The 12031-nt window shown below is 36.2% G+C and overlaps 1 protein-coding gene across 1 annotated transcript in view; it reads left to right on the top strand.

Moving 5' to 3' along the window:
* The window catches only part of PTPRQ (protein tyrosine phosphatase receptor type Q), a 270730-nt gene extending 258912 nt beyond the window's left edge, over positions 1 to 11818 (top strand). The window contains exons 43-45 of the mRNA XM_036760721.1: positions 6984 to 7119; positions 11404 to 11527; positions 11781 to 11818. Coding sequence (XP_036616616.1) covers positions 6984 to 7119; positions 11404 to 11527; positions 11781 to 11818 — 298 coding nt within the window. The remainder of the gene's footprint in view (positions 1 to 6983; positions 7120 to 11403; positions 11528 to 11780) is intronic.
* The last annotated feature ends 213 nt before the right edge of the window (positions 11819 to 12031 follow it).

The following is a 12031-nucleotide window of genomic DNA, read 5'->3' as shown; positions in this document are numbered from 1 at the left end:
CCCAATGATTTGTCTGTTTTATCTTATTTTTTTCATAAAGCCAGCTCCTAGTTTTGTTTATTAGCTAAATGACTTTCTTACTAATGGTTTTATTAATTTCTCCTTTGATTTTTAGAATTTCCAATTCGTTATTTAATTGGGGATTTTTCATTTGTTTTTCTAGTTTTTTTTAAGTTGCATGCCCAATTCATTGATCTGCTTTTTCTCTGTTTTGTTGATGTAAATGTTTAGATATATAAATTTCCCCCAAGTACTGCTTTAGCTGCATCTCATAAATTTTGGTATGTTGTCTCATTCTTTTATTATCTTTAATGAAATTACTTATTATTCCTATGTTTTGTTTTTTGACTCACTTATTTTTAAAGATTAGATTATTTAGCCTTCAGTTAATTTTAAATTGATGTTTCCATTACCATTTTAATGTAAATTTTATTGCATTTTGATCTGAAAGGGATGCATTTAATATTTCTCTTTTCTACATTTGGTTGGGAGGTTTTCGTGCATGGTCAAGTTCATGTAGGCCATGTGTAGGTCAATTTTTGTAGTTAGCCAAGCACCACTGAGAAAAAATTATATTCCTTTTTATTCTCATTGATTTTTCTGCAGAGATCTATCATATCTAATTCTCTAAAATTCTCTTCACCTCTGTAACTTCTTTTTTCTTTTTTGGTTTTTTAAATTAGATTTACCTAGTTCTGAGAGGGGAAAATTGAGATCTCCCACTAGTATAGTTTTACTATTTCCTTCTATAACTCATTTAACTTTTTCTTTAAGAATTTGGATACTATACCATTTGGTGCATGTATGTTTAGTATTTATATTACTTCATTGGCTATGGAACCTTTTAGCAAAATATAATTTCCCTGCTTATCTTCTTTTAATGAGATCTATATTTCCTTTTGCTTTGTCTGAGATCATTATTGCTACCCCTGCTTTTTTTTTTTTTTACTTCAGTTAAAGCATAATAGATTCTGCTCCAGTAACTTCCCTTTACTCTGTGTGTGTTTCTGTGCTTCAGATGTGTTGTTTTGTAAACAACATAATGCAGGATTCTGGTTTATAATCCTCTCTGCTATTATGATTACTGATTGTGTATTTCCCTCCAACCTGCTTTCTTCACCCTGTCTATCTCCCTCCTGCCCCCCATCTTTCCCTCATTTCACCCCATCTTTCCTCAAAGTTGTTTTACCAATGAGATATTTCACATTTTCTTCTTTTGGTTTTGTTTTATTGTTTCATGATGTCTCATGGATTCATTAGGTTCCACTTGACAAATTCTAATTTTTAAGGAATTATTTTCTTCAGTGGACTTTTGTACCTTCTTTTCCATCTGGCCAATTCTACTTTTGAGGAGTTTTTTTTCTTCAGTGAATTTTTATACCTCTTTTTCCATTTGGCTTATTCTGTTTTTTAATGCATTATTTTCTTCACTAAGCTGTTGACTATTTTTTCATGATTTTCTTGCATCACTCTCATTTCCTTTCCCATTTTCTCCTCTACCTATCCTATTTGAGTTAAAATGTTTTTTGAGCTCTTCCAGGTCCTGAGGCCAATTCACATTCTTCTTTGAGGCTTTGGATGTAGCTATTTTGACTTTGTTGTCTTCTGAGTTTGTGTTTTGATCTTCCCTCTCACCATAGTGACTGTTTATGGGTCAGGTTCTTTTTTTGTTGTTTACTCATTTTCCCAGCCTATTTCTTGACTTTTAACTTTATGTTAAATTTGGGTGGAGGGAGTACTGTCCCAAGCTTCAGGTTTTTCATGTTGCTCTTTTCAGAACTAGTCCTGGAAGTCTGTAAGTTTTCAGTTTTTCTAAGGTAGTATGATCAAGGAAAGATGTGGTCACACCCCTCCTGGCCTATGCTTCGGTGTCTGACTGACCACAAGCACTCTTCTCTGCCCTAAAACTATGACCAGGATCCCCACTCTTGCTAGTGCTCCTCCTTGCCCTGGGAAAGCAACCAAAATCCACATGTGGGCAATGTAACAGAGTCCCAGTCCCAGTGCCAGAAATTGGTCCCCTTTAATCTCCTTTTGACTGGTTGTCCAACTCCCTTATCATCTGTGGGCTGAGAGCTCCAGAACCTGCTGTTGCCAATTCAGTTACCCTCAAGGCCTGTTGCTATCTTGCTGAGGTGTTGCCTGCACTGGACTATACTGTACTCTCACCCCAATGCAGCAGACATTTCCTCCTGAACTTCTAAATTGTCTTGGGCTGGAAAATTGTTTCATTCCATTTTTTTTGGTTCTGCCACTCCAGAATTCATTTTGAGGCATTACTTTAATGTTTGCAGGAAAATTTGAGAGAGCTCAGGCTAGTTCCTGCCTTTACTCCTCCATCTGGGCTCTAAAAAATCTGGTTTTTTTTGGTCCTAGAATTTGCTTAATATAAGTTAATTATAAACTAAAAAAATTGCCCCTCATAGTAATTACTATTTTCTAGTCTCAGAGACTAGTGGAAAAAACAGAGTAAATATGTTTCTCTAGATAACTTAGTAAGTTTTTTTCCTCAACTATATGGATCTCTGAATTATCCACCAACCTATAAACCTTCAATGACTGAAGTTATAGAGGTTACAGCTGGATAAATAAGGAATTAGTAGTTTTGTACTATAAATAACACCTTGAAGAATTTCTGCCTTATTTTAGAGTTTGTGGTCAGAAGCCTTATATACCTCTATATAATAACTAAGTTCAGTGGAAAAAAGCTAACATTAATTTATATACAATCATTAAAGTTAGATGAAAAATAACTATAAAATCAAGGTAGTTATAATTTTTGGAAGTATCTGGGGAGGCAGACAAATTGTTATTCAATAATATTTAACAGATCTTTCCATTGCCTGCCTTACCACCTTTATCAAGGCCGTAATTCTCTCTTAAGCCTAGACCACTGAACTAAATCATACACCATGCTGAAATACCCCTGAGCTTTCTGGAATAGTTCAATTTTGAAATTCCTCCCTTAGAGCCTTTCTCTTTGGATAAAATTGACCAAATGTATAAAAGGCTGCTTATTATGCATGGAATGATATATCAGAAAAAGTTGAATATTCAGCATGATTTTCATTAATGTGTGCTTATAATGTTTACAATCATATATCTCTCTAAGTTTTACAAAGTGTATTCTTCACATAAGTTGTATAAGTCACATAGTAGGAAGTTATTATTGTATTCAGATGAAGAAACTGAGGTCAATAGGACCTAGGCAAGTTTCTGAAGGTCACACAACTCATGAGATCTTTGAATCACTATTTATACTCAGGTCTTTTGATTACCAACCTAATTCTATTTCTTCTACACTACATTTTCTCTAGTGAGTCACCTTCAGTGTAAAAATACATCTATGCCATAGAACAAGATAACATTGCCTAGGGTCCAAGAGGCACCCTCTCTCCCAAATGGCGATAGAGAAACACTGACTTGGTCTTGTTCTAGATTCCAAATCATATCACTACCCCTTCTGATTTTATTTGTCATATTAATATACCAAGATCTTTTCCAACAGGTCAACATTTCCAAGTTAACCATTCAATTTATGTTACATACAACAAAAGCAGTATGCTTCACTGATTATTCAATTAGGGAGGCACCTTAAGCATTGTTCATACAAGTCAAAGCTGTTGCATTTCCTGGCTCTAATATTTTGTCCATTTCATGGATTTTCCCTCTTTCACCTCTTTTCCTACATCTTAATATCCAGCTTAGTTTTTGAAATTACCACTTGACCATGAAGGAATTTGCAAATATCAAGCACAATTAAATAATTCCTTTTGTTGTTGTTTTTATCCAACCCCGGTGAACATTTATTAAGTGTTTCCTATAGACAAGGAGAGGCAGTATGGTAGAACAGTTAATGGGCTTGTCTTGATGTCAAGAAAACCTGGGTTCATGTCTCACCACTGACACATACTAAATGTATGACTCTGGACAAGGCTCTCAGCCATTAACTTCTCAATGCTGAGTCTTCTGGATAACATTGTAAGTTGGAGTACAGTTACATCATGGAAGGAGATGGCATGTTAGATATAATTACAAGTCCAGGCCCATTTTCCCCAGCATGCACATGCACACACATATGCACACATATACTTATACATGCACTGCTACGTACTTGTATTTGTGGTCTAGACCTATGATTTCCTTAGCATGGGAAACTCCTGGTACAGGAACTGAGAAAGATCTTCCACTGGTCCATAATTTATAATTTAATAGAGTCAGCTGGGACTCTGAGAAGTTAGGATAAGATACTGCCCATGCTCAGAGAGCCATTATGTGTCAGAGACAGAATCTAAATCCAGGTTCTGACTGGCTCTTAGGCCAGCCCCTTACCTGCTCTGCTATGCTGTCTCTCCTTTTCCACAATGAACACGAGCTCATCGTCAACTCTCTAGGGCAGGGGTGGGGAGTGAAGTTTGGATTCAGTCAAAGGGCTGCACTTGAGGACCTAGAGGGCCACATGTAGTCTCTAGGCCACAGGTTCCCCACCCCTGCTCTAGGGTGTCAAAAGACCCAGAATCAAATTCTACCCTGTAGTACTTACTACCTCTGTGACCATAAGCAAGCTATTTAAGTGTCCTAGGCCTCAGTTTTCTTAAATGTACAGTGAGGGAGTTGAATTAGCTGGCTTCTGATCTTTCTCACTGTTTTAAATCTATGGTCTCATAACTGTGCCATACTATCTCTTTGCCAAGGCCAGAGGAATAAAAAGATTTTAAAGAGGCATGGTCCCTGCCTTTAAAAAGCTTACACTATAAGGTAGTAAACTAAATTATATTTGTCATATATGTATACACACATAATTTCAGACACAAAAATATTTTAAATTGTATTTCCATTAACAATGTAAAAATTTGGAATGCATATTTGAGAGTAAGAAGTCAGTGGTCATTTTTACACCCACAGCTACATGGCAGATAATAAGCATGTGGTTTTTGTGGTGGTTTTTTTTAGCCACATAATTTCCACAGACTACACCCTTGTTTTATACCATGACAACCTTATAACAACAACACACCCCCTTGAGGCTTCGAAGCTAGATGATTGTGATGCCCTCTCTGCTGCTAGCACATGTTTGATCCCTGGAATGAGTTGCTCGGATCACATTACCCCTGGCCTGCTTGGCCAGCACTATGTGCCACTAAAATCAGGGATGGATTGCAAATGGTTTCTGGGGGCATTAAAAGCCATTGATGATGAGCTGCCTCCTCTGGCTTCTCCAGATCATATCTGTGCTCCTTGGTGACAAACTCACAGGTTACCTAACCTCTTCATTTTTGAGCCTTTTCCATCCTTTTCCAGTTCTTAAAGCATACCATACCATTTACCCTAGTTATAGAAAATGATATTTATAAAGCAGTTTACAGTTTACATATATTATCTCATTTGAAGTAATTAACAACCACACTGAGAGCAGAAGGGGGCCTCAAAGGCCATCTAGTTAAATCCCTTAATTTGAAGAAAAGGAAATTAAGATCCAGGGAAGCTAACGGACTTACCCAAGGTTATATAAGAAATGTCTTAGGGAAAATCTGAATCCACATTCTCTGACTCCAAAGCAGGGATTCTTAACATTTTGTTTGTTCTGGACTCCTTTGGCAGTGTTGCAAAGCCTGTGGGCCCCTAATCATTGAATCATGTTTTTAAAGGCATCAAATATAATACACATGATAACAAAAGAAACCAATTCTATTGAAATTCTCAAAATTTAAAAAAAAAACCTTCATGGACCCTAGGTTAAGAACCCCATGTCTAGAGTCAGTACATTGTCCACTGTATGCTAATGTTTCTCTAGAAGTATGCTTGCTATCCACAAGTATATACTTAATGCTATGGGGTGGTATAAGTTCTTATATGTGTTTTTGGTAGAGGTTTCTCAATTTCATTGAGATTTCATTTTTTGTTTTGTTTTGTTTTTACCACCCAAAATTTCACTGGATAAGACACATACTCTAACATTAAAATGAAAGTATCATAAAAGCAAATTATAATAGCTAATGTGTATGTAGTATTTTATTTATTTTTTCCCATTCAATTCCCACTTGTGAGATCAAGTTAAGAGCCTAGAGAAGGATACTGTCATATCACAGATGAGAAAACAGGAGCAGAGGGAGGTCAAAGTGACTTGCAGAGGTAGGTAGGTGGTAAAGCAGATAGAGCACCAGCCCTGGAGTGAGGAGGAACTGACTTCAAATCCGGCCTCGGACACTTAACTAACTGTGTGACCCTGGGCAAGTCGCTTAACCCTGATTGCCTCCACCAAAAAACCAGAAACACACACAAAAATGACTTGCCCATAGTCACACAGCTACTAAAGTCTCTGGGGCAGTTTTCAAATTTAGATCTGTCTCCAAGTCCAGTGTTCTATTTCCCTCTGCCTTCTCAAGTCATCTGTCAGTTGTTGTATCTGTGAGAAATAAGCATACTAAGGAAAAGATTAAAAAAATGAACACCTTCATTCCAACACAATGAGGAAAAAAAGCTGTATAGTCAAGTTGACAAGCATTTATTAAAAGTCTACTGTGCTACATGCTATATTATGAAAATGTTTCATATTTGAAGTGATTAACATTTATTAGTTACAGATTTCCTCTTCCTCATTGTCGTCATCAATGACCATTTCATAGAATTATAGGTTTAGAGCTGGAAAGGACCTTAATCCTGTTTCATCCTTTTCAGTCGTGTCAGACTCTTCATGACCCCACTGGGGTTTTCTTGGCAGATATACTGGAGTGGTTTGCTATTTCCTTCCTTAGCTCATTTCACAGATGAGGAAACTGAGGCAAACAAGGTTAAGTGACTTGCCCAGGGTCACACAGCTAGGAAAAAAATGTCTGAAGCTGGATTGGAACTTAGATCTTCTTGACTCCAAGCCCAGCACTCTATCCACTGTCCCACTAGGCTTCCATTTGCTAAGCACCATCAAGTTGCTTTCTATGCTACAGTGTAAATTACTCATAATCTGTGGTCTGTTTTCTTCACAGTGCTGGAGTTGGAAGAACTGGAGTTTTTATTGCTCTGGACCATTTAACACAACATATAAATGACCATGATTTTGTGGATATATACGGACTTGTAGCAGAACTGAGAAGTGAGAGAATGTGCATGGTACAGAACCTGGTAAGACAGAAACCTACCAGTAGTCCTTTGAAGCCATCCAGGGTTTGTAAATAGAAAACAATCTTTTGTTTTGTATGTATCTTGTATATAGAAAACAGTCATTTCAGATGAGATGCTGATGTCCCTTTAATATTTTCAAGCACAGAAAGCTTTAAAGGAGATAATTGGAGCTAAATTTCTAAAGCAGTTAAGGATGCAGTAGATGAAGTGCTGGACCAGCAGTCAGGAAGACTTGAGTTCACACATGACCTCAAATACTTACTAGTTAAGTTGTGTCGCTGTTCAGTTGTTTCACTCATGTCTGACTCCTCACGACCCATTTTGAGGTTTTCTTGGCAAAGACACTAGAGTGGTATGCCATTTCCTTCTCCAGCTCATTTTATAGATGAGAAACTGAGGCCAACAGGGTTAAGTGACTTGCCCAGGGTCACAAAGCCCAGTGCTCTATCCACTGTGCTACCTAGCTGCTCTGCTAGCTAACTTATTAAATGTTAGAGTGGTCTGACCCTGAGCAAGTCACTTAAAAAAACAACAACCACCTCTCCTTGCTCAGTTTCCCCAGCTATAAAATAGATGTAATAGTAGCATCTACCCCTCAGGGGTGTTATGAGGATAAATTAGACACATATGTAAAGTGCTGGCACATATTAAGCACTATATAAATGCTGATTCTCTTCCCTTCCTTCTGATACAAGGTATAATGCTTAGGGTTTTTTTTATTCTGACATTTTACAGAATTTTACTATTTTTACTTTCAAAAAAGATAATTTTGACACAAATAAATGATTGGATTTCAATAATTTGAAGGCTAATATTCTCACTGTCAGATTTGCTGCCCCGTTGTCCTTAATAATATTCTCTTTCAGAATAATCCTGCCCCTAGACGGGAAGAAAGAGGAAGCAAAATTCATCAATCGAAATTCATATTTAATACTGGTGAAATTACTCTTTTATTTGGTACAGACATGATTTAATTGGTTTGTGGAACTCCCTGAAAACTCCTTCTACCAATGAATAGTGGCAGTTCTACATTTTAGAGTCAGTGAGTTGCCTTGTGAATGAGAGTCTTGCCCAAGATCACACAGACTGTATGTGTCAGAGGCAGGACATGGTACCCAATTTTCCCAACTCTTGAGTCAGCTCTCTATCCACTATGCAATACTCCTTCTTTTCAAAGGGTATTGAAAATAAGAACCAAAAGTAAGTTTGAGGAATTTTCTTTAAAAATCAATTATTAGTAGAATTATAGAATAATAGCCTATATTCCTTTTAACAACGGTTTTATATATATTAATATTCTGTCTATATTACATATAATAAATAATGATTATACCTAATAATATATACACAATACATGTATGTGTCTATATGAATATATACATATATGCATATGCACATATATGTATACACATGCATACACATATGCATGGCTATGCCTACATATGTACCTACGTATGCATATACATGCATATATGTATGTATGTATGTATGTATGTTGAGCTAGGTCGTGCAGTGGACAGAGTGCCAAACCTGAATCCAGGAAAACTAATTTTCCTGTGTTCAAATACAGCCTCAGGCACTTATAAGCTGTGTGACCCTGGGCAAGTCACTTAACCCTATTTACCTGAGTTCTTCATCTATAAAGTGAACTAGAAAAAGAAATGGCAGCTCACTCTAGTATATTTGCCAAAAAAATCCCAAGTAGAGTCATGAAAAGTTGGACACAACTGAAATGACTGAACAGCAGCAACAACAAAGTGTCTGTATATACACATACATACATATACATATATACATATATATAGACACATGCACTTGTATGTATATGTATATAAATATAAATATGTATGCGTGTATATATACATATTTACATTTATAAATTGACAGGTTGTATGTTGGATTAGGTGTCCACCTGATTTATGTTTAAAACTGAACTAATAGAAGCAAAAACAGTTATGCAAAAAGAAACCTTTTCTATTTGGAAATAATTTCTTTACTTCATCCAGTGATTTGCAAATATGATGATACATATATATATATACATATATATGTGTATATATATATTACCATTTGTGACAAGATAGTTTATGTACTTATATAGAAAAAAACAATGTTTACCTAATACTTTTCATGGATTCATTTATATGTTTATATTTTAAGGATCACTGCTAAACCTGTGATTTAACTAGTATAGGAAACTCCAAGATGAATAAGTTCTCTCTACAGATGGGTACCCTCACTGAAATTTATAATCTTACAGAATTTATAAGAGAACTGAGAGATTAAAGGACTTGCCAATGTCACAAAGCCATCATTTGGCCAAGACAGGATTTGAACCCGTGCCTTTTTTGGCAGCTCTGTGGATAGCTCTTTGTTCACTGCTTCCTGACTGTCCTTTATTGCATAAACACATACACATGAACGCATACATAGTATATATGAAAATACATTCTATATACATATGTAGAATATCATGAGTTATACAACTTTCCACTGTAGCAGTGACTTATACCATCCTATTATAACACATAAAACAACCTTTGAAAGAAGATCAAGCTTTACAACACTTCCACTACCATTCTGATGCCAATTTTATTCAGCCAGCATTTGTTAAATGGCTACTATGTGCCAGGCATTGTGCTGGAGTTACAAAGCCAAAAAAGGAAAAATCCCTGCCCTCAAGGCATTCTGAGTTCCTCAGTGCCTTTTTCTCATAGTAGAGAAGAAACACAGGATTTTAATTATTACAGGCCTGCATTTGTCATGTATGATTGGTTGCTATAGTCTTCATGCGCCTCAAAAGCAATATACTTAAGGACCCTTGCTAGCCATGAGATGGTGCCTTGTGATTTGAGTACCCCTGCTCTAATCCATGGTTAAGGGCATATTCACAAACCCAATAATAATAACTAAAGTACTTTCATGTTCCGCAAATCACTTTACAAAAACTGTGGGTAAACTTTATAAGCCTTTTTATGTTCATTTCAGAAATGAGGAAACTGAAGCTCAGAAAAGTTAAGTATATAACCCAATGTCAGACAGCCAATAAGTATCAGGTTCAAGACTTGAACATAGGTCTCTGTTGATTGCGAGCCTACTTCTACTGCCCCATGCTGTTTTCTCCAAGATAGCCCAACAGTCCCATGAGAACCTTATGGATAATGGGCCTGTTCTTTTTTTATATGAATTTATTTATTTTTAGTTTTCAACATTCACTTCCATAGGCTTTAAATTTTCTCTACCTCCCTCCCCTCCCTGTCCCTAAGACCATATGCAATTCCATACAGGCTCTAAATATACATTCTTATTAAACATACTTTCACTTTAGTCATGTAGTATAGAAGAATTAGAATGAATGGGAGGAATCATGAGAAAGAAAAAACAAAACAAAACAAAAATGAGAGAAAATAGTATGCTTTGATCTGCATTCAGACTCTATATTTTTTTTTGTCTGGATGTGGATGGCATTTTCCATCATGAGTCTTTTGGAGTTGTTTTAGATCCTTGCATTGCTGAAAAGAGCTGTCTATCAAAGCCAGTCATTGCGCAATGTGGCTATTACTGTGTACAATGTTTTTCTGCTTCTGCTCACTTCACTTAGTATCAGTTCATATATGTCTTTCCAGGTTTTCCCAAAGTCTGCCTGCTCATCATTTCTCATAGCATAGTAGTATTCCACTACATTCATATACCACAAGTTGTTCAGACATTCCCCAATTGTTGGGCATCCCCTCAATTTCCAGTTCTTAGCCACCACAAATGACTTTGCATTTACTCTGTGTATATTTTATATTTCCTTATATGTTCACATATCATTTTCCCTAGTAGAATTTAAGCTCTTTGAGGACAGGCATTGTTTTATTTTTGTCTCCATATCACCTGCTACTAGCAATGTGCCTGGCACATAATAAGCGCTTAATAAATGCTTGGTGAATGAATGAGCAATCAAATGAAACATGAAATTGAAGAAAAGTATAAAATAATGGTTTGTCATGTTTAGCCATCTCAACAAACACTTGGAGTTTAATCACCTGGATAAAGATTCCTGAAGTCATCAGAAATGACAAGATGTATGGGGATATCAGTCTAGTAACAAGCGTTTATTAAGCACATACTGTGTGCTAGGCAATTTGCTAAGTGTTTGCTAAGTGACCCTTTGTTGTAAATGGTGTATTATTACTCCAGAACAACTGCCTCTAACATTTTACTTCATTGTTCTGTATTATTCTTCAAAATAAGTCTTCAAAAATATTTTGGTTCACTTTGCATTTCTTTGCTGTCCAGGCACAATACATTTTTTTGCACCAATGCATTTTGGATCTATTATCAAGTAAGGGAAGTCATCAGCCCATCTGTTTTGTGAATTATTCAGCCCTTCAGAAGATGGACTCTTTGGATGCCATGGAAGGTAAACAGAGACAGGTTGTACCGAACATATTTTCTCCCCCACCCCCACCCCAGCAGGTGCATTATTTAAAAGTGAGCATAGTTTGACAAGCATTTAGGTGGCTGGTCAATGTAAACATGAATCCCCCTATTCCCCTTTGACCCAAGTCACAGTGGGGCCACTTAATTATGTTAAAACTTCTCACCAAAATTCTTGAAATCATGCAGGTTTAACTATGATTTCTCTCTTGTAACCTATCCTTTTATGTTTATAGGTGATGTTGAGCTTGAATGGGAAGAAACCACCATGTAAATATTCTGACAAAAGATTACATCTGGAGGATTTTTTTTCACATTCCAGGGGCCAAAAGTATTCCCCTACTAACTTGGATTAAAATTTGCAATCTTAAAAAATCCTTTTTTAAATGAAAGTTGTTACAAAATGTTACAAAAATGTAACAATTGTTTTATGAAAACATCTAGGTAACACAATTTCTTCATTTTTTAAAAATTTTGCACAGTTACG

This window comes from Trichosurus vulpecula, chromosome 5, assembly GCF_011100635.1.
Source record: "Trichosurus vulpecula isolate mTriVul1 chromosome 5, mTriVul1.pri, whole genome shotgun sequence".
NCBI lineage: Eukaryota > Metazoa > Chordata > Mammalia > Diprotodontia > Phalangeridae > Trichosurus > Trichosurus vulpecula.
This window is presented reverse-complemented; position numbering and strand designations above follow the sequence as displayed.